Raw genomic sequence first — 23602 nt, forward strand, 5'->3', positions numbered from 1 at the left:
CGGGAGGGGGTGGTGAAGGGACAAGGAGTGGGGGTGGGGTTGGATGGGTTGGGAGTCCTGGGGGGCCTGTCAGGGGACGGGGGTGTGGATAGGGGTCAGGGCAGTCAGTGGACAGGGAGCGGGCGGTTGGATAGGGGGTGGAGTCTCAGGGGGTGGTTGGGGTGAGGGGGTCCCAGGAGGGAGCGGTCAGGGGACAAGAAGCGGGGGGGGGTTGGATCGGTCAGGGGTTCTGAGGGGGGCTGTCAGGGGGCATGAAGTGGGAGGGGGCAGGGGCCAGGCTGTTTGGGGAGGCACAGCCTTCCTTACCCGGCCCTTCATACCGTTTCGCAATCCCAATGTGGCCCTCAGGCCAAAAAGTTTGCCCACCCCTGGTCTGACCTCCTGGATAACACAGGCCCTAGGACTTCCTTGAATTAATTCCCATTTAAACTAGAGCACAGCTTTTAGAAAACATTTACGGTGCTGGCTATATAGCATCAGTTTATTTTTTCTTTGCCCTATTAACTTACCTCACATTATGTTTGCATGTGTACAATTACAGGGCCCAATCCTGGAACAACCCAGGCTAAAATCTTTTCTATTAAGCGCTTTGCTATTTGAACTGACTTTTCTGTTGAACCCATCTGAATGTGCCTAACAGTAGTTTGACAAAAAGAAAAGGAGTACCCGTGGCACCTTAGAGACTAACAAATTTTCTAAGGTGCCATGGGTACTCCTTTTCTTTTTGCGAATACAGACTAACACGGCTGCTACTCTGAAACCAGTAGTTTGACAGATTGTGCTGAACAGATATCCCAGAGAGCTTTTCAAATGAGATACTTGCTGACCAGGGATTACTGTTAACAATTCATCATTCTGCTACATGTAACTCGAAACTGCTATGCCTTTGTTTTCTGTGTGTTAGCCAGTTTCCTAAGAACTCTGCTGGTCAGCAGAGACAGCAGGGTTTTTTTTCTCCGAGAGTTTCGGCAGCACTTTGCTGTCCAGCTTAGGTTTTTCTATAGCACTCATTATCATAGAAACACACTGAGTTCTCATGGAGACTTTATTTCTGTTCTTTCTTATTCTTATGTAAACCATTTTAGACCAAGAATATCTGGGTCTTCTTTGTCTATGGAAAAACATAAGGATTCTGGGCAAGTTTGTATGGGGATTAGTGAGATCTTGAAATTTGTCAGCTGGAGACTACCTCTGTATTAAGCAAGCAGAGGGAAAAACAGGCAATGTTGAAGGAAGGATATTGTCTACAGCTGCTAGGATGGTTTTCAGAGTATTGTACAAGTGGTTAACAGTGGATACCAGACCAAGTTTCAAAGGAAGGAATGAGAGGAAAGTGCAGGACATAGAAGCAAGGACATAATGCTTTCAAGCTACATCTATTACAGTCTGCACTGCCAAGGCAAGCTCACTCCTATTTCGGGTGTATTAGGAGCATGCTGCTTGATGTGTGCAGCATTTCATCTTCAAAATATTTTGAGTACTAATCCATAAGGGTTAATCTCTTCCCCTGAACTAATTCTAGAGCTACATCAATTTTATACCAAAGACATTTAGGAATCTCATGCAGCTGGAGTTCCTCTTGTGTATTCTATTTTCTGTGGCTATAGTTACCGTTTTCTCATTTGGATTCAATCCAAATAGCATTCATGTCAAGCCAGACCATGAGATTGCTGGCTCTGAGTATGCATTTCTCAAAACCCAGATGAGTGCACTATAAGTTTTGTATAGCATTTCAGACCTCAGGATATTTAATACCATGACACCAGCGTATCCTTTGCACATATCTTACATATTGCAATTTCATCTCCATTATCACACATGATTGAATTCATTGCAATACCTTGGATTTTTCTGTTAGCCATCGTGCTAGTTTCTTAAGATAATATAGTTTTATTTCAGAGCAGGATAGTACTTGAACTGTCTTCATTTCAAATTTTTTCTTCCTTTCACCCTCTATAAACATCATTTATTTGCATTATCAGAAAGCCTAACAGGCCAAGTCATAGACATGAATCCAATTGCACTAGAAGCTCTATAAACAGGACAAAAACACTCCTTGCCCCAAACAGCTTACATTCTATAAATAAGATAAGAGACAACAGATGGATAGTACAAAGGGACAATGAAACAATACAGATCAGCATGACAGGCTGTGGACCAGCAGCCTAACTGTTGTCAATTTTTTTTTCTAAGCAGCATGGTGTAGGAGAGCAAGCGAGCGAGCCTGGAGCACTGGGTTGATGTGAGACCTGAACCATAGTCAGCGAAGTCAGGCCATGTATTAAAGCAGATGCTTACAGGTTTATTGTCCAATACATGACCTTGGCAAAGGTACTGCTAGTGGTGCTGAAACACAGGCACTCCTAAGACACAGCAGAAACTGAGTATGTGTGTGAATACACTCCAAAAGATTAGCCCAGGTACATCCTGACCTAACACAAGATAAGAGGGTTTGAAAAAGTGAACAGGGATGTTTTCCTAAAACCACCTTGAGCAAGATACAAGGCGAGGTAACAAACGGAGGTCATGAAACATGTAAGGTGGTATGCAAGTTGTTTCTCACATTCTCTAAATGTCAGGATACCTCCCCTTTAACTTTTGTCTGGCTGAGAGAGCAGGGGAAAGTCCAGCTGCTGAATGAACTGGTCCATTATAATGGGCATACGTGTGTTAGTGTCCCTGTAGAGTCTATGGGGTGCTAGCAATGGACAATAAACCTGGCTGAGCATCTTCACTACTGAACTGAGTCTGTGGTCTTTCTGGGCAGTAGTATCAAGATCTGCAGGGCTGGTACACCATATACAGAGAAAGCACAAATGCATGCTAAATGACATTGCATGGCAAAACAGAGTTTTGAGCAGGGTTTTGAAGGAGGATAATGAATTCGTTTTGTGACTGTTTATGGGGAGCTTCTCCATGGCATGAAGGACAGCAAGAGAGAAAGCATAAAGGTCTTTTTTCAAAATTTAACACAGTGCAGATGGAGGAAGACCTCATGGGCTGACTGGGGGCAGACATCCTCGGTTTGTGTCTTCCAACCAGAGTTTCATGCCTTCCTCTTGGGAAGTTGATTAGTCTGAGACTTCCAATCATGCCCTCTTCTCTTCCTTGCGGCCCTGTGTAGAGGACAGGGGCAACCAAACTGCAAATTAACCTTCTGTTTGCCGGTAGTGGTGTCCCTGCCACACAAAGTTGTTTAAGCAGGGAACAGATTTAGTTAAAGAAGTTTAATATTCAAGTTGTAGGTAATGGATTTTTAGGAAGTAAAGAAAACCCCCACCTGTCTCTGAACAGCAGGCACCTCCTAAAATTGTACTAAAAATAATTAGGGAACATTCTCCCCCCACCGCCCCATTAATGCTATGTGGGGGGGAGGAATCAAGAGCAAGAGATTCCGTTACTTTTTCAAATGGAAAAAGTATTTGCTGTGCCAGCATTCAAGACCACAAGTTATACATTTAACAAGATATTAGAGTGTTTTAGGAGTCCAAGGATCAAGCCCTTTAGCCACACTAGGTATGACTGCACTATACTTTACCCTGTGCATGTTATTGCTATAACGATTTTAAAAGACCATTCCTTCTTACAAAAGTTTCTTGTTCATCATATTTCAGATGGGGGGTAAAGTTTTCAAAAGTGCCTAATGTACATCGGCAATATTACAAACCTAAGTTCCATTGACTTTCAATGAGATTTATCCTCTTAAGGCCCCAGATTCTCAAAGGGTACTTAGGGACCTAATTCTCATTGGAATCAATAGGAGTTAGGCAACTACATACCTTTGAAAATCTGGGCCCTAAATGCCCAAGTCATTTTTGAAAGTGGGACTTAAGTAACTTATCAGCCTAGAAACTTACAAAAATGTTACCCAGTGTCTTAGGTCACTTACTCTGTTGCATTTTGCATTAGCAGAAAGGTAACTTAACGCAGCAGCAGTGACAGCAATCTTCACACACTCCACCATAGGTTTACCACAGGGTACTTTATCTACAATGTCTTATTCAATTTCATTGCCCATCAACTTAAGGCATTTCCCAAGTTTCAACTTACACCTTAGGCACCAGGGGAGGGAAATCTTACTTCTCTGAAAGCCTGAGCTTTTTAGTCCTTCCTTCCAGCCTTCCCCTCTCTCCCTTCCTGTCTCCCATTTTACAGTCCTCAGCAGATGACTTAAAGATGACCTTTACTTTACTAGTTACCTTTACTAACTAGTTAATCACCCAGTTCTAATAAATTATCCCCCAATGTGGCTCATGCAGGGATGGGATGGGGAGAGAAGCTTATGTATTAAGAGCATTCTTGATTCTCCCCCAGGGCTGGCCTAAGGGAAAATGGTGCCCTGGGTGAACTTGTATTTTGGTGCCCCTGGCTACTGTGTATGCCCCCCATTACCCCAACACTTGCACTCCCCCCTTTGCCCCTAACTACTGCACTGTGCCCTCTTTGCCCCTACCCCTGCACTCCCTTCCTGTGCCCCAACCCCTGAACTCACCTTTTCACCCCTGCACCCTCCTTCTGTGCCTTCAACCCCTGCACATTCCTCCTGTGCCCCAACCCCTGCACTGTGCTTCCTTTGCCCCAGCCCTGCACTCCCCCTTCATTCGTACACCTCCCTCCTGTGCCCCCAACCCCTGCCCCCTCCTGTGCCCCTAATCCTTGCACTGAACCCCCTACACCTCCCCTCTTGCACCATGTGGGAAAACTGACCTGGATTCATGGAGCAGCTGGCACTGCTGCTCACTCTCCCCCTCCAACACTGCTCCTCTGGGCACCCCTAGGGAGGAGCGACATCAGAGCTCCCTTCATCCAGGTCACTTTCCCCACCTGGGATGCATAAGGGGAGGGCAGGAAAGCAGCAGCTGCTGATGCTCACCTCACAGCACAGCCCAGGTGGGGAAAGTGACCTGGATGCATGGAGCACTTGGTGTTGCTCCTCGCTCCCCCCAAGGGGGGCATGGAGGAATGTTGGGGTGGGCCCCAGCAGTATCTGTGTGCCACTGCTCTCCCCATCTCCCTTTCCTCTGCAGGAGGAAGCAGGGAGAAATCTGAGTGCCCCCCCATGGGAACAGTTTCTGACACTTCACCTGCAGCGCACACCTCTGTGCTGCTGCACGGTGCCCCCTTGACCATTGGGCGCCCTGGGTGGCCACCAGGTGGCCCACCCCTAAGGCCGGCCCCGTTCCCCAAAATAAGCATGCATTAATGCTCCAATACTTGTGAGATGTCAGGCAAACTAGTCCCATGAGCGCTGTGCGGCCACATACCACAGGCAATCAGATCCTACAGTCACAACCACAGTAAATACATAGACAACATACACAGAGATGCTTGACTGATACCCAGTACATGCGGATGCTTCCATTTGTGCTGCTGCCAGGATCTTGCCAGTCCCTCTCCCTGCATTGAGGTCAGGCAGGAGACATGGGTAAGTGCCCCCCACGCCCTTCTCTACTGGCCCAAACCTGCTCTCACTGAAGTCAGTGGAAAGATTCACACTGATGTCAGTGAGAGTTGGAGCAGGTCTTATGGCAGCACAAGGATAGATGTTGGTGCACAGAAGTAGGTGACTGGTAGACAGACGGGCAGCTCTGTGGGAGGGACCAAGAGCCTGGAACTCAGTTTGGAAACAAGCTGATTTAATTGAATACCAGTCTGTGGATCTCCTCAGGGACACACTCCTTGCCTCCTTCCATCCAACTTTGGCCCTTTTTTGAGGAGAGAAGGGTGCTCGTCTCTTTGCTGCATTGGCCCCCGATTTAGCAATAGAGCTTTCTTCTTGCTGCCTCTACTGCTTATGATATCATCAGCAGAGTGAAGATTGTCTTCTTAGAAACAGGGAAACAGAAAAACTATTAGCAGATTGGCAAGTTATCAAATCTATTAAAGGAATTAAAATAAAAGTAGGCCAAGATTGGTCTGTAACTCATTCTAGCCCCTTTTTCAAAGTGAGTATTTGTGAGTGAGGCTAGTCTCTGACACAACAGCCTCAGCTGGTTCTTGTGATGTGATACATTTTTGATTCTAATCTAACTACTGCTCTTAACATTTGGAGCAATTCCCCCACAAGCAATGAGGGGAGGAAAAAACCAGCCAACAACAAAAACCACAAGATTTACTTAAACTTTAACATTTGTCCCTGTGGCTCGTTTGTGTAGGCAGATAGGTAAAACTGAGTTTCATCTGGCTTGCAAAGACAGTGGAAATTCTACGGACTTTGAGTTTTCTGACCTTCATCACAGAATTGCAAAGCACAACTTTCTTCTTACGTATTTGTGAGGTTATGCGATATGACTCGTGTGGAATCTTTTTTTTTCTAATGATGGGTCAAGAGTGCTTGTCTTCTGTGGATCATGTATGTCATGGTCCCAAATGCCACAACAAATAGGATAATTAAAAAATGCTGAGAGGAGTTGCCTGGCCTGGCTTGCAGGCGAGGGGACTTTGCAGGGAAGCATGTGATCTGGGCCTAGCACGTTAGTCAGCATACAGACAACCTACAGTAGGTTGGAGTGAATTAGATCTCTATGCCCGCAGGGAGCAGCCTGTTTTGTCTTTCCCTGTTTTGGGGCTTTTATGTGTTATCATTCTGAAGTCTAAGAAATAAAGCAGTGTTATGTTGCAATCTTCCAGCAAGCGTATTTATTTTATTTTTTATTTCTCTTTGTGTGTGCCATGAACCATAATATGTGAAAAGCTGGAGACATAGCATTAAATGTAATGACAAAGAAGCTGACCAAATCTGGCATGTTTCCTTTTAACACTGATGACAAATTACATTCTACCTTAACAGGAAATGTCAGAGAGAGATTGAGTAAACGGGGTGATAGGGTCTTTTGTAAATGCATTTTACCAGAACCTCTTGCTATAAAAAGTTAGCCATGGTGTCATAATATACAATTCAGTTTTGCTTCCTATATTGCACACCTTCAGTTCCTAATTGCAAAAACACCCCACCCCTCATCCCTCCTTGAAAAAAAGAAAAAAAACCCATAGTGGGGCTTTTTCATCTTCTTGTATTTATTCTGTCCCAGGAAAGAGAAGGTGTTACCATGATTGTGTTGGGAGATTTTGAACCTCAATAGTCAGTGTTGTGGGGAGTCTCTTGTGGAATTTTTTCAAATTCCTGAGTGGAGATTCAATCTGAAACCACTCTGATAAAAATTTGACTGCATTCCATTCTGTATCCTCTTTTTGTTTCTTTTTCCCCCCTGACATTTTACAGTCTTTTCTTTAAAGTTTTGAAAGTTTGATGAACACAATTGCGCCCTTCTTATACCTCCTGCTATAGGTCCACTCTGTAGATGCTCTGGTGATATCTGTCCCAGCACCAGTAAGAGAGAAGCAAATTTCACAACACTGCCAGAAAGAAGCTCTTCCTCCTCCCCAGCTCAGGGAGACAGAGTCAGTATTGCCAACCCCCAGTGTTCAAAAATCATGAATCCAATTCACCAAAAATCCTGAGACTGGCTTGAAATGAAATTATGTAATGAGATTTACATGATTATGTAAAAATAGATTTGATATTCTTATTTGCCTTTTGCTTTTTGAGCCTTTAGGGTGCACTGGGGTCACATTTTGAAGCTCTCTACACAGCCACAGGGGCTAGAAACTTTTTCTTTAACTGAGGCCGAAATAATCACATATGCACTTGACTTCAGGAGCTGGGGATTTAAGGAAAACAATAATTATCATGAGACTCATGACAAAATCATGAGAGCAGGCAACATTGTGAGGGCAGGAGAAATGGAGCTGATTGTTAGTGACAGATCTCAGAAAGGGGGGTGATGGTGGCACATAATGAGGAGCTGCTGACAAGAGACCAGAAGATTGCTAAAATCCTCATGTGTTAGGGCAGTTTACTCTGTCTACTTACTCTGTTTCCCTTTTTCTCTGTGGCATTTCCCTTAAGGAGTGATGTATGGCTGTGATCAGGATAAAAGGGAGGGTTCAAAATCACACCCACACATAAAAGCAGGAAGTAGTTCAGGCCTTTGGAATTCCCCCAGCAATGGGGGTAGGGGAAACAGACAGACACACACATATTTCTGCAGGGTTTCCCCTAGAAAGAGGAAAGTACCTAATGTTCCTCTTAACTTTGGTGGGAACAGGAGCAGGCCCTTATTCAGTGTGATTATGTGAATGAGCAAGAGGCAAAGGGGGCGGGGGGGAACCCAGAAGGAAAGTCTCAGGCATTTGGGTCCTGATCCTGGACCATTTGAGTCAGTGGGAGTTTTGGCACTGACTTTAGTGGGAATGGGATTGGACTCTTAGGGAGAAATATGCTTTTAATTTGGATTTGCCCACAGACAGGGTGTTTTGTTGGTTTTTCTTAACTGGGCATTTGTGAGGAAGGATTTTCCTGTTCATTTCCAAGGAGATATTTAAAATTGCCCAAAAGGAGATTACAGGTTGCATCTTACATCCATTGATATGGACAGGAGTTTTGATCGAAGGGCCTGATTCTGCTCTTTAATCCCTCCCTCCCCCTTTCCTTCCCTGCTTACTGAGAAAGCAACATTTCATTCAGAAGCCCTGGAGGCCCTGCAGAGCTGTTATGTGGTCAGCCCCCTGGACATTTCCCTAAAAGCTGGCTCTACCTGATTCCTTACCATTTTGATCCCAAGTCCCCAAACTGAACATCAAACGAGAGAGCAAGTCTAGCTGTTCCTATTGCACTGACCAACCCAAACCCCACTTTATATGTTTGAGCACCACATAAACCTGGATCTGGTAAGCAGGTATCTAGTGGATCCTGCTATTTTTTTGGCCCCACTCCCAGTAACGTACTGCCAAAACCGAGAATGCAGGGAGCTGCTCCTACTTGACCCCTGATCTGGGGCTCAAGATGCCAAAGGTCCAGGTTTGGTCAGGGCTCGAACCCCGGGCTGCCAGGGGCGCTGAAGTGTTTGGGGGCAGTTGTAATGAGTTTGCTCGTTCTGGCCTCACGCCATAGACCGGGGGGGGGGGCAGGGTTCAGGCTGCGAGGGGCGCCTCGAGATCGCCCCGGCGCGCGCTCTGTGTGCGCCGCCGGGCAGAGGGAGGGGGCCGGCCACACACGGGCAGCACCACGCGCCCGCCCCAGCCATCGCCCAGTTCGCGCATGCGCAGTAAGTCCGGCCGGGGACCTTTTCCCCCAGCGCGGGGCCCCAGACTTTGTTTGACAGGATAGGCGGCGGGGGGGGGCCGGAGGTAGGAGTTTCCCCGAGGCGGGGCCGGCGGGCCGTGGTGTATATAGCGTGCGAGAGCAGCGCGGCCGCTGAGTCCTGCGTGCGGCCCAGCCTAGCCTGGGTGAGTATCGGGGCCGGGGACGGGCGGCTCGAGCCTCAGCTGGGCGCGCACGGACGCCGCGGCGGGCACTGGGGCGGAGGGGCTGGAGATGGCGGCGGCGGGGAAGGGGGGAGGGGGGACCGCTGTGTGCGGCCGCTGACGGCGTCAATGCAGCTCTCGCGATAACGGGGAACGGCGTTCGCCGGGTGGGCGGGGGCGCAGGGCTGCGGCGGGGGGCTTCTGGGGCGGGAGCTGTTGGCAAAGGGTGGGGTTGAGCTGAGCAGGACGGGGCCGGCCACGTTGTCCTCCATCCGCCAGGCGTGTGTGGCTGTGGGGAGGTGCTGCCAGCCCCAAGCGTGAGGCCCTCAACATATGATGGGTTTTAAAAATAATTATTTGGGTTTGTTTGAGGTGACGTTTGGATTGGCCTCCCCCCGCCCGCAGGCTGCACTGAGGTCACCATGTTTCCAAGTTTCAGAGTAGCTGCCCTGTTGGTCTGTATCCGCAAAAAGCAAAGGAGGACTTGTGGCACCTTAGAGACTAACAAATTTATTGGAGCATAAGCTTTCGTGAGCTACAGCTCACTTCATCGGATGCATTCAGTGGAGAGATTTATATACACAGAGAACATGAAACAATGGGTGTTAACATACACACTGCAACGAGAGTGATCGCTTAAGATGAGCTATTGGTAATAGCTCCGCTTAAGTGATCACTCTTGTTAGTGTGTATGGTCGCATACGTTTGTTAGTCTCTAAGGTGCCACAAGTACTCCTTTCCTTTTAACTGGGGGAAATAGATCCAAGCTCCCTGCCACCCTGAGGGCCAGGAATGGTTATTTTAAAAATGGAAGCTGAGGTTCTTGTGTAACTGCTGGTCTTCAAGAGTAAATACTATGAGACTTGGGATCAAGTTGTGATGACTGGCAACATTACTTTAGCCAACCAGGGGTATGGCTATGGCTAGGCTTGCCTAGCCTAGTGTGGCCGGTGCTGCATGAAACTTGAGTTTAATGAGGGTGGGTGGATGAATAAGTATGGGGTGACATTTGCCCACGCTGTGTGTGGGAGCTGGTGGTGAATTGTTTCCTCTAATTATCCCTTTTTGGCCTTAATTGAGAAAAAGGCTTAACATTTCAGAAACTGCAAGAGGGATTACAAATTAGTTTAAGCACCCAGTTAATTTTAAGCTTTATAAAAAGCAAAAATCTAGGTTATGGGAATATGCACATTTGAGATGTGCTTAACTTTACACACTGCAAGTAGTCCCATTGTAGTAAATGAGATCATTCACTGTGGAAAGTTAATCATGTGTGGTCATTGTAGGATATGATTGGCTCATGTTTGTACAGTAAAAACTGCAAAAAATCATAAATGCAAAAGCTGAGGTCTTTACAGAGTAAGTAAAGCTATAATGGGTCCATTGAAGTACTAAGGTTAGTCAAGTCTAGAGATGACTGTGAGGAACTTAAGGGGGACTTAACCAAACTTGGTGAATGGACAAGTTGTTGCTTGATACATGCAAAGTATTGCTTACTGGAGGGAAAAACTCAAATAATTTATGTACCTTCCAGTACCTTCCACTAAATTTATGATCTCAACCCACTTATATGCCATAATATAAATTGATGGTATGGCCTCATCTGGAATACTGTGTGCACCATCTCAAAGGGTCACCCCATCTCAAAGGGATACTACAGAAGTAGAGGGGATTCATAGAAGGGCAGTGGGAATGATTAAGGGCCCGGAAAAATACCTGAGAGATTGACAAGACTAGGATTGTTTATTTTAGGACATGTCTATAGGGGGTCACTCAGGAAAGTTAAGGCAAATCATCTGCAGGTGTGACGTCAATGCGCCTAAATTAAAGTGTGTGAAACCCGCATGTGATGTTCTTCAATGAGGATTTGGTAACGGGGAACTAAGATGGTTTCACTCCTGAATGAAAGCATCACATGATGAATTAACCCACTTATGCACATTGTCTTCATACCTAATTTTTCTGATTGCCCCTGTGTGTGTAGGCATGCCCTTAGAAGGGAGATAAATAAGAAGTTATGTTGAAGTTAGACAGGGGCATCTGTTCTCTATTTCATAGCACAAGAACAAGAGAATATTCAAAAAAAATGATGGCAAATTGAAAATTGATTAAAGGAAATACTTTTTACTCAGTATGTGATTAGACTGTGGAACTCACTCCACAGCATACCATGGAGACCAAAAATTTAGCATGATTCAAAGATTGGATGATTATATGGATTACAAGGATATCCAGAGTTAAAATAATAGTTAATGCTAAACGAAAAGATTTGGAAGGGATATAAAACTTCATGCTCTGGGCATAAACCAGCCTCCAAATATTAGAGATTAGGATTTGACTCTTATGAGAGGCAGATTGTCCCACATCTGTCTACTGTGAGGTTTCATGTACTTCCTCTGAGGTATCTGGTGTAGGCAGCTATCAGAGACTGGATATTGGACTAGCTGGACCATAGTTCTGATCTAGTGTGGCAATTCCTCCTTTACTAGAAGCGGTATTTAACACTTGCATTACTTGACTTTTTATTGTATAACCTTGCATAACTTCTTGTTGTTGCATTTAATATCCTTAATTAAGAAACTAGCCAGAGTTAGCATGACCATCTGAGGTACAACCAGAATTTTGCTGAAGAGGGAACCCAGATTAATAGTCTGATTGCACTCATATTTGAGTGGTGTTGCAGCCATGTGGTCCAAGTCAAAATGCCACTCACTCAAAGTTGGCCCAGCTGCTCACTTGACACATGGAGTTGCAGTGCCACTAAATTTGGCCTACCTTCCCTGTCCCCTCCCATCATATTGAAGGGGCAGCTGGGTTACTCCACCCAGCTATGATTAGGAGCTGGGAGGACAGGACAGAAGGGAGAAGAGAAGGCTGGTCTGCTCCCCCCCACTCACTGTGCCTAATGATCATCTAAATACCATGGCATCAATGAGCCATCACCAATCTGAAGTGCGTGGAGAGTACTCTGCTGCTGCTGTTTGCTTGGAGACCCTTTCCGTAGGGGGTGTATGCTACCCTGGCAGCAGCATGTTTGTGTTGACTGTATTTCCAATAGGAAGAAGTGTTGTGTGTATTTTAATGAAAGTGTGGAATGCTTCAGAAAACTTGAAACACAGCAAAAAAAGAGACCCTACAATTACAGACTGATTTCTATCCCCTGCTCTCACCTGGAATTTTTGGTTGTATTTTGTAAGCTTGGGATTTTTCCTTTTGTCATTGGACAACTCCTGAGGTTAAACAAGTCCTTGTTTAACTTAAATTGGCTTAGGTTAATTGGTGCAACTTTTGTATGTGCTGTTCTATACCGGTTTAAACCTGCCTTGTATGTTTAGGTTGCACCTCTAAACTAAATCTATGTAAAATAACACTGTTAGTCATATCAGTACAACTTTGTATGTAGACCAGGCCACTAATCTATTGTCTCTATCTGCCAAATATTTGACAACTTGTGAAATGAAATCATTCACTTTTCCAAATTTTTCGGTACAGGTTAACAAGGTGGGAATAGGATTTGATGTCGGTGTTTATGGAAGTGACCTTCATTAACTATCCTGAAACCTGCTGGCCAACAATTAAGAAAACTAGCTTTGAGATTCTAGTGTTCAACAGGTGTATAATTTGAGCAATACTGTAGATGACAGCTACAACAAATATGCCGAATTTATCTTGTTTTATAAGAAAAATGTCTTTTTCTCCTTTACAGGTTTTGGCAGCACAAAGGAATTGGATGTTTCACACTATAGATATCTACAATTTCTTCTTGTGAACTACAAATCTCAGTATGGAGGCCTAAGCCCTTTAAAAGGGACTTTAGTCTGAAATCTGGGAGGTAGTTTTGTGCACAAATAAAGAAACTAAAGTTAACAAAATATATTTCTGTATTGACCAGTGTAAGTTCTGTTTGCTTTCTGAACATGGCCTACAGAGATCTTTTAATTAATCCATATAAAATACTAGACTATTCTAACATAAAGCCATATATTTGTATTAAATGTTATAAGAGTGCAATTGTACCAAAGCAACCTGGCTAAGTTTATGATGCCCAGTGTTGAGAGTGTCATGGAAGAAAACACACTGGGTCTGTTCCAAGTCAGTGGGTACCTATGACAAGTTGGTGATGTCACTGCTATAGGCAAGAATCATTCTTGCCGGAGCTATAGCTCTGCTATACATAAGGCAGTTGAGTATAACCTTAAATTTTGTTTGTAGTGTATTGCATATCTTTTGGTGAGGATTGCTAAAACAAAGGGTATTTTGTTTTGGCAGTCTAATGACATACAAATACACCTTCAGAAGTTTTGGGGCTGTTCTGTTTGTGCCTCTGTAAATGTCTCAGGTTAGAATTTCAACGTAAGTATGCAACACTCTTATCAAAACAAAATCTTTACAGATGTATAAAAGCTGCATTCGTATTGGCTATGTAGGATGAAATAAACACTTAATTTTATATTGGAGCATGATATTAAGATGCAGTGTCTTCAATTTTACCCATTTTAGTTTCTTTATTTGGGGTGGATTTTGATCACCCTTAGATATTTTTCTGTACCTCTTCCACCCAACCCCCATCTGCACCAAAGTGCCATTGACTGTGAAATAAGAAGTATAGTATACTACGGAAAATGTGATGTATTGTGACAGGAAAGTCCAGTTGACATCCTTTCTGTACCTCCTAGAGTGTTAAGGTTGTGTAACTTTTCCATTGAAAGCAGTTGTGCAGATTAAAATAAAAGAAGGACTTCCCATATATATCAAGTCTGTTTATGAATCATAATTCATTTCTTTCACGTGCATTCAGTGTTACAAACCAAAATGTTTCACTTTCAGGTCCTTACTTTTTTATATGGCCTGGGAGTTATTCAAAATCACCTCCATGCACAAAACTACCTCCCAGAGAAAGACTTGTCCCATTCGTCCATAATATTTCATTATGAACATAGTGGAAAGCAGCTCGTTCCTGGCTAATCTGATGAATAACAGCAGTGTGTGTGAACTGAAGTATGATTTGTCGTGTGAACTCTACAGAATGTCTACTTTTTCTACTTTCCCTCTCAACGTGCCAGTGTCTGAAAGGAGTCTTGCTCGAGCTGGGTTTTATTACACTGGTATGAAAGATAAAGTTAGATGCTTCAGTTGTGGCTTGATGTTGGATAACTGGAAACAAGGCGACAGTGCTCTGGAAAAACATAAACAGCTCTATCCTAGCTGCAGCTTTGTTCAGAATTTGCATTCAGTTAGTAATCTTGGATCATCCTTTCATTCAGCCTTTTCACCTCCAGCCACAATAAACAGTTTTTCACAATCTTTGCATTCCATAACTGTTGCTCCGAGCTTGGAACAAATTGGCTTTTTCAGTGCTTCTTTCTCCAGTTTTCCTCAAGCACCAGTAACTTCTAGGGCTGTTGAGGACCCATCACACCTGCGACTTAACTATTATAATCCTGCAATGAGCACAGAAGATGCTAGACTATGTACTTTTCAGACATGGCCCCTGACATTTTTATCACCAGCAGATGTGGCAAAAGCTGGATTTTACTATACTGGGCCAGGAGACAAAGTTGCTTGCTTTACCTGTGGGGGGCAACTAAGCAACTGGGAACCGAAGGATAATGCCATGTCAGAGCATCAGAGATACTTCCCTAACTGCCCTTTTGTGGAAAATAAAACTAGAGACCAACCAATATTCAGCATTTCTAACCAGAGTATGCAAACCCACGTGGCTCGTGTTAAAACATTCATAAACTGGCCAACAAGAATTCCAGTTCGACCTGAGCAACTTGCAAATGCTGGGTTTTATTATGTAGGTAAGAAAAGTTAACCTATCTAATGTCTTTGTTTATATTTATATATTAGAATTTTTTAAGCAATGGCTTGCGTGAACACTTGTTGAATACTTTGTAAACTTGCTTTTAAAGGTCGTAATGATGATGTCAAATGTTTTTGCTGTGATGGTGGATTAAGGTGTTGGGAGTCTGGAGATGATCCATGGATTGAGCATGCTAAATGGTTTCCAAGGTAACTATATTTAAAAAGTTCTGTAACTGGAAGAATTAGGCCAGTGCAGAGCACTTTCAGACCTTCCCCTATAATTTTTACCTTGAAATTTGTAAGTGGGAGCAGAGTTAGGCCAATGTGAGTGTTTTTGGAATTGTCACTGTACAAGAGGTTTTTTGTGTTCCAGATGGAAAGAATTGAGTGAACATCTCTACTGCTGAATAATAAAATGTGAACGCTTCCTAATGGGGAAATAATGACGCTAATAACTATGGGGGAAATTTTCAAAGACTGATGTCAGTAAGACACATAATTGCTATTTGTACCTTTTGAAAATCTCCCCTTACGGTAATGATTTTTAATTAGCTTTCATGAAGTTGAGAACAGTACAGGAAAAATAGTTCTTCAAATTGGACAGTTTTGTATGCTAATCTTTGACACATTAATAGCTGATGGTAAACTAAGTTCAACGTCCAACTTTTGCTTAGCTCCTTGTTCATCTACCCCATTTACTTTATCAGTGGACTTTTTTATCTTGAGTAAAATTTAAATTGCTTTACTAATGCAAAGTGTAGACTGATAAGTTTTAAAACCTTTAATTTTTGTATATCTATTTCATTGTGGGTTTTTGTTTTGTTTTTAAATTTAGACTAGTTTGTAGACACTGAGCGATTTGGTGGGGGCTAAGGAGTATTGGCTGAGTTTAAAAGCTGTTGAGGCTGTACACTAAAAGGTATCCATTACTGAATGCTTTGTATTGATGAGATCGCATTTATATCTGATACATAGAGAAATTAGGCCTAGTAAGATGATTCAGCAAAGCATCCCTCTTCAGTAAGGATACTTAAGTGTGTGCTAAAGTTCCTTTTGAAGTCACTGGGACTTAATCATGTGCTTAACTTTTAAGTATGTGTGTAAGTGCTTCCCTGAATTGGGGCCTAACTGAGCACAGTATTGTAGGCTTCTTATTCTGTATGGCTCTTAACTAGTCATATATGAGAAACAAATATTGTAACCTCACAAACATTTATATTCTGTTAATGTTTTAGATGCGAGTATCTACTGCGAATAAAAGGACGAGAGTTTGTCAATCAAATTCAGGCAAGATTTCCACATCTCCTTGAACAGGTAAACTAGAATTTTTATGTAACTTTCTGGTTGCTAATATCAGCATTAGATGGTGGTACATAACTTTTTTCCATACCCACTTTCCAGTTATTGCTCTAAGTAGTTTGACAGGTATGAGTTTTAAGTTTGATAGTTCATGAATGGACAGCTTTACATGAAAATGAGACGAACCAATTCTAATGGATGGTCTTCAAAACTGACTCTTTGCACAGCTTCCATGAGCATTTTTTGTATTTTATGAGAATTTATATTGAAAATAGATCTGTTAGCATTGGGACTTGAGTCATTTGAGGAGCACCACAGCCATTTACAGTCAAACCTTGTGACACTTGGTGTGAGGCAGTGAGAGCTCTAGACTTTGAATATCAAGAAGTGAAGTTCTGATTACACAAGGCTTTTTAGTGACTAATTCAGATTAGTAAGTGGTAGTACAGAAACTGGTTCTGGGTGCCTCACTTGTGGGACTTTTTTTTTTTTTTAACTAAGCTGTTTGTAACTAGATATTTTTGCATAAACAAAAGACATAATGAATAACTTCATTTAGAAGAGAAAAGTTTGTGTTGGTATAAACTGCCTGGATTTACCCCAATACACGTTTGCAATATGAATTGTTGTAAGACTTGTATAATCCTATCTACAAATACTTCACTTGGCTATCTGAGTTAAAATTCTTAATTGCAGGTCTTTGGGTGGGGTGTGGCTTGACAGTGACTAGCACAATGGGGTCCTGGCCCCATGGCTAGGGCTCTTAAATGCTACAATAACTTCTTTATCTGTACCAAGTTCTTCCTTTAATCTTTTGTGGAAAAGAATGCACTGGAATTATCAGTGTTGTATGCAAAGAGAAAAGATGCTGACTTTTTGGTTTTTTTGTTATTGGTTTTGTTTTTTTTTAAATGCTGTTCCTTTGCGTTCCATAGCTCTTGTCAACTTCAGATACCCCTGTGGACGAAAGTGCCAATCCACCAAGTATGTACATTTTAGTTAATGTCTTTCAAGCTACATAGTAATAAGACTTTCAGCATGCATATAAACTTAATGTAAATATAAATAGAACTTTTGTATGGATGCTTTCCAAAATTAGCTTGCTAAGCAATTCATAGCATTTTAGAAAGCAGCAGCATTGGAATGCTTCCCAGCAAGTCAGTTTTTTTTTTTTTTCTTTTTGACAGTTGTATAGTGTACTTAAAATGTCAGTGAGGTGTCTGTGAAATTTTATACTACAATATTCCCTTCAAGTTTGTTACAAGAAATTTCTCATCCCTTCATAATTTCCCCAATACTAGAGATTTGTATACATACTGTATATTTCTGAAGAGTTTGCCTTTGTTTGCGTGTTCTCCAACTGGACTCAATGGGCTCATTGTTGGCCACAACAGCTTCTGCTAGAGTAACCCAGGCTATAGACCACCGTGGTATCAGAGCTCCTTAGAGGGTATTGTGATTACACAAGATACCTACAACCCTACCCTGCTGGATAGGCCTGCAGCTATGTCAGCACCTTCAAAAGTGGGCAGCAGTAGCCAGGGAAAGGGAACGGCCAGGCCAGCTTGGAGACGTACTGAAGTGCAGCCTTCCAGACAGCTTTCTCTGGTGCTGTAAAGCTGCTCTTCAGTGGAATACCCAAGTATAATGACAATGCTGCCTGACTTTTCTGGGGGTGAATTCCCCATAGTGGCAGTGGTCCTTGCTGATGCAATGAGATGAGTCAGATTTCCAACTATTGCGCTTAGTTAGCTAAATGCCAGGAAAAGGATGATCAATAGTAGAACTGTAACCATTCTATTAACGCAGATGGGACTCAAGAACTTGGTATACTATATGAAAGGGAGGTATTTCCATAACTAACTTTTTACCATTCTTTTTCATTTCTAATCTAATGATGCTATTCAACAATGGAGTGACCTCTGGGTTTTCCCTACTTTTGCTGCTTTAATTTGGATTTTTGTTATTGTAATAAAGCTTTTTTTGTTTAAATCCAGTCTAATAAAATTCTAAACAAGAGTTCTAAATAAAAAATATTTTGGTTTTAAAAAGTGAGGCCCATGTCATTAAATTTTTTTTACCCCAAATCTCATTTATATGCCAAAGATGCTAAAAATCTAAATTATCTTCTATTTTTCCCCCCTCCCCCTTTTTTTTTTATGAATAGCTATTCATTCTGAACCTGGAGAAAGCCATTCAGAAGATGCAATCATGATGAACACCCCAGTGGTTAAAGCAGCCTTGGAGATGGGATTTAGTAGAAGACTAATAAAGCAGACAGTTCAGAGTAAAATCTTGGCGACTGAGGAAAATTACAAGACCGTTAACGATCTTGTGTCTGATCTGCTTACTGCAGAAGATGAAAAGAGGGAAGAGGAGAAGGAGAGACAATCTGAAGAAGTGGCATCAGGTATGCATAGGGCACTAGTAATGCACTTATCTTTGTTCCATTGTAATGTTTGCTTTTTGGTCTAATTCTGGGGACACTTGTATTCATGAGCTTTAGTAATGTGTTTTTTGGGGTTTTTTTGGGTTTTTTTTTTTAAGGTAAATATAAAGGATTAACACTGTATCACCTGGATATCCATGTGGAGTTTAGGCCTCGATCCTGGAATTGTCCTTACAGTGATGCATCCCATACTTCATTGGGGCTCGATATGCTCTGAGTCCACCTCCACAATACTCTGCAGGGTCAAGACCATATTTTTGTCCATATGCCTATATGCGTTGATAGGTCCATCATATAAACCAAAGAACTGTGACTTCTCTATATAGTAAAACGTTTACCACATAAAAATGATTATAAATATAATTTTGGACTTCTGAAGTTACTACTGGCCAGCTCTGTTTCTTCTGTGACTTCTCAGCAATAATAAAAACATGGAGATTAATGTACTAGAGATCAGTTTATTTTTTTTTTTATATTCCTTGAAGTTAAATGTAGTTAAGTAAGCAGGGTCTGACAAAATTCACCCTGGGGTGCTTCAGCTAATTCCTTGTGCAATCTTAAAACTATTAGTTCTCTTCAAGAGCTCATGGTGGACAGAGGAGCAAAGAAGAAAGCTACTATGTTTGCCCACACTTAGAAAGGGAAACATTGAGGACCTGGGGAATTATAGACCAGTGGGCCTAACTTCAATACCTGGAAAGATACTGGAACAAGTTAAACAATCATTTTGTAAGTTCCTAGAGGATAATAGGGTGATAAGTAATAGTCAACATGGTTTTGTCAAGAACATATCATACCAAACAAACCTAATTTCCTTCTTTGGTAGGGTTACTGGCCCAGTGGCTTGGGATGGGAGGGGTTGGTTGGTTTTTAAAGTAAGGCTTTTGACACAATGCTATATGGCATTCTCATCAGGAAAGTAGGGAGATGTGGTCTAGGTTAGTGGCTTTCAACCTTTGTTCATTTGTGGATCCTTAAACTTCAAATGGAGGTACAGACCCCTTTGGAAATCCTAGATGTAGTCTGTGGACCCCAAGGGTCTGCAGACCACAGGTTGAAAACCATTGGTCTAGGCGAAATGACTATAAGGCAGGTGGACTGGCTGAAAGACCATACTCAGCATAGTTATCAGTGATTTGCTATCAGATTGAGAGGATGTATCTAGTGAGGTCCCACGGGGTCAGTCCTGGGTCCAGTGCTAGTCAATATTTTTATCAATGACTTAGATAGAGAGGAGAGTATACTTACAAAATTTTCAGGTGACACCAAGCTGGGAAGGATTGCAAGCACTTTTGGAGGATATTAGAAGTCAAAATGACTTTAACAGACTGGAGAACAGATCTAAAAATCTACAAAATGAAGTATAATAAAGACGTGTGCACTTAGGAAGAAAAAAGTGAAATGCACAATTATGAAATTGGAAATAAGTAGCTAAGTAGAAAAACTGCAGAAAAAGATCTGGGGGTTAGAGGGTCACGGATTGAATGAGTCAACAATGTGATGCAGTTGTGAAAAAGGCTAATAGAATTTTAGGGTTTTGGTTTTTTTAAACTTGGTTAATGAGGAAAGTCAGGAAAATATGTATAAGGTGGCCTCACTACTCTGGAGGAGAAGGGGGACTATGTAAAACTTCACAATACTCAAACTACTTGTCTGCCTCTCGTGATATGTGAGGTCTGTAATAATTATTTAATAGTGTGTATTACTGATGCGGAGTGGGAAGTGAAATGAAGAATGAAAAGAATCAAGGTATCTCTTATAATTTGATAGCACATCAATTACTAGTAACAATGCAACTTAAAATCTTGTAACTTACTGAATTTTCCCCTTGAATTTAAGATGACCTGTCTTTAATCCGGAAGAATCGAATGGCTTTGTTTCAGCATTTGACATGTGTGCGTCCTATCCTGGAGAGTTTACTGTCAGCCAAAGTGATAACTGAACTTGAACGTGATGTTATTAAACAAAAAACCCAAACGCCATTGCAAGCAAGGGAACTGATTGATACGATTTTAGTGAAAGGAAATGCAGCAGCCCACATATTCCGAAACTGCCTGCGAGAGTGTGATCCTGTGTTATACAAAGATTTATTTGGTGAGTTTGACTGATAGATGTACTCCTTTCCTCCAAAAGATTGATAGATTGATTTCCTAAGTGTAACCATCTTTATTTTCTTGGTAATACAAACTTTGGATCCATGCAGGGCTCTGTAGAGCTGCAGGGTTCTATCAGGAACCACAATGGTGAAAGCTGCAGCATGTTAGGCCGCCGCTCCTAGGAGCGAGCTTCACCACTGGGGTTGGCACCAGCAGCTGTCCCTGGTTGCACTAGTGTGTGCAAGTGGCTCACACGCTCCCAGACAGGAGTCCCTTTCATGCAGCAATCTGCCTCTCCTGGGTCCTGCGAGCAGGGGCCTGACATGGTGCTGCTTTCGCCACCGTGGTTCCTAGTAGAGCTCTGCAGATATAAATTTTGTATCCACGCAGGGCTCTACTAATAGTCTGAGGTATAATAGTAAACCAGTAGTTAAAAATTCTACTGGAATACAGATAATTCCAATGACTAAAATGTTCCTTTTTTGTCATTTTTAGTTGAAAAAAACGTGAAGTATGTCCCCACAGAAGACACTTCAGGTACATTTTCAGTTTTATTCATTTGAGTGGTCTGGCCAATAACTGAGGTTCTCAAAACAAATTTTTCTCTGACACTGTCACGTTCTGGGGTGTAATCCAGACTAGTGAAGGGTTGTCACCCCCTGCCCTGTGACCTTGAGTGCCTCTTAATGCTTTGCTGTTGTAGCTCCTAACTTGTGCTGCTCACAAACAGCCTACCAGCATGCAAGTTACTCTGAGTGTCTGTATAGCTACAGTCCTGGTTTGGTGGTTCTGACTCCAGCAGCCTGTTAGCAACACTCCTGCCACACTTTGGCTTCCACCAGCCTTGGTTACTACTTGCAGAGTGACCTCAACACAATCCCAGTTCCAGATTTTCCCCAAACTGTGTCTACTGCATTGTGCAGCCCTTTCCTGGGCAGTTGAGATAGTAAAGTTTTGTTGCCCCTGCAAAGGGTCGATATTCAACAGTTTGCTACTTTAACTAGTTACCAAATAGTTCAGTTTAAACAACACTGTTTTATTCTTTAATTCAAACTAAACCAAGTGTATTTAACTAAAGAGATCTTAAGGGAGTACAGCTATAAAGCATTAGTTACAAGAGAAATAAAAATAAACAAGCTAGACTGGGTTCAAAGTAAAATCCTTACACATGATCCCAGCAACGTGGCTGACCAAATTCTCGGGTCAGGGTCTCCCCCACTAAAGTCAAAAGGCTGGTTCCTTTGTCTTAGAGTAAGATTGGTGTGTTTTTTGTCCCTCACTTTTATAGTTTAGTCCCCCTTTGAATTGTGTTTTCCTGAAGGTTACCCCTCGATAAAGTTCATTCCAGCTCTAAGATGGAGACCTGAGACCTTATGGTGAAAGAGGTGCCATGTTGCTGCTTGCTGAAATGCAGATCCGTTTGTTCCTGCACCCCTTCATTGTCAAGTGGCCATTTTTTGGCAGGTGTTTGTCAATCAACTTTTACCTCTGGCACAAGGCATCAGCTTGTCCTTTGTCTATCAGAAACTGGTTTACCCCCTCCCCAGACTTGTGTGGTAAACACATTTTAGTCATTAATTTCTATAACTCTTAATATGCACTTCTGACATACAGTACACGAGAATATTAATAATCAGTATGGTATTCATTTTTAAATGATACCTCACAAGGCATATTTTGTACAAAGATTATTCATACTCTGCACACTATTGTAATTACAGGGGCACTTTAGGTCACAGTCACCTATTAGTTATATATGCTTTCTAAATCAAAATTAGGTATGAGGGACACATTCTATTTGTAGTGAGTTAACGTAAACCACTTCCTCGTGCTTGAGTACTGAAAATGGCTACCACCAACCACAGGATGTCCCAAGTGCAGTGTGATTCTAAAATCCATACTGTGTAATCACTTTGAGGCATAAACATTGGACAAACGCAAGAACTATAGCTTTCCATCTCTGCTGGCTGCTCATTGCCTGCCTGTGCTTCCCACTTTGCCAGTCATTTCACTCTATCTCCCAACTTCCTGGCTTTAGAAAATGTACTACTTTTTCTGTCTCTCCAGCTATCTCTGTATGTGTAGTGATTTTATAGACTGGAAATACTGGGTGGCAGTCTTACTGAATTTTTTTGCTTTCCCATCTCTAGTCAGTTCTGCCATTTTGAAGATCTCTTTGTGGTGTTAAGTTTTTTGGTTTTTTTTTTCTCTTCTCAGGGTTACCCATGGAAGAACAACTTAGAAGATTACAGGAGGAAAGAACCTGTAAAGTTTGCATGGACAAAGAAGTTTCTATTGTATTTATTCCATGTGGTCACTTAGTGGTGTGCAAAGAGTGTGCACCTTCCCTAAGGAAATGCCCCATTTGCAGGGGGACAATAAAGGGTACCGTTCGTACATTTCTTTCATGAGGAGAGGAAACCTGCAAACTCCTGTTCCTGTGCATCCTAGTAGTGCTCGAGACTAACCTAGTGATTTGATAAGAATGGAAAACTATAGTAAAGAAGATAATGGATAAATTACTTGCCTAATGTGGCTTATGGGGTAATAGTGGACTGTTGTGTGACCATGCTAGGCCTTATGCTGCCAAAGATCTTTTTTGAAACCTGTGTAAGTAATTATTAAAAAATGATTGGAAAAATAA

General features: G+C 42.3%; 1 protein-coding gene and 1 long non-coding RNA gene across 6 annotated transcripts; one reads left to right on the forward strand and one right to left on the reverse strand.

Annotated features, from left to right (window-relative positions):
- Window positions 1–708: 708 nt before the first annotated feature.
- LOC122457887 lies at window positions 709–21149 on the reverse strand. The gene is made up of 3 exons (XR_006277588.1): window positions 20980–21149; window positions 16452–16454; window positions 709–720 (listed from the first exon to the last, which is right to left on the reverse strand). It is a non-coding gene; the product is annotated as an uncharacterized LOC122457887 (long non-coding RNA).
- LOC119859759 (inhibitor of apoptosis protein-like) lies at window positions 9068–23602 on the forward strand. Of its 5 annotated transcripts, none has more exons than XM_038412334.2 (10): window positions 9153–9288; window positions 13013–13199; window positions 14134–15110; window positions 15222–15321; window positions 16350–16428; window positions 17349–17397; window positions 18581–18823; window positions 20702–20956; window positions 21454–21495; window positions 23176–23602. In XM_038412334.2, the coding sequence occupies exons 3-10, from the start codon at window positions 14237–14239 to the stop codon at window positions 23367–23369; spliced, it is 1836 nt and encodes a 611-aa protein (XP_038268262.1). In that variant the 5' UTR covers window positions 9153–9288; window positions 13013–13199; window positions 14134–14236; the 3' UTR covers window positions 23370–23602. The 5 variants fall into 5 exon arrangements, with proteins under 5 accessions (XP_038268253.1, XP_038268262.1, XP_043360130.1 ...); XM_043504195.1 differs by lacking the exon at window positions 9153–9288 and adding an exon at window positions 9413–9496; XM_038412340.2 differs by lacking the exon at window positions 9153–9288 and adding an exon at window positions 12804–12918.

Source organism: Dermochelys coriacea, chromosome 1, assembly GCF_009764565.3.
Source record: "Dermochelys coriacea isolate rDerCor1 chromosome 1, rDerCor1.pri.v4, whole genome shotgun sequence".
NCBI lineage: Eukaryota > Metazoa > Chordata > Testudines > Dermochelyidae > Dermochelys > Dermochelys coriacea.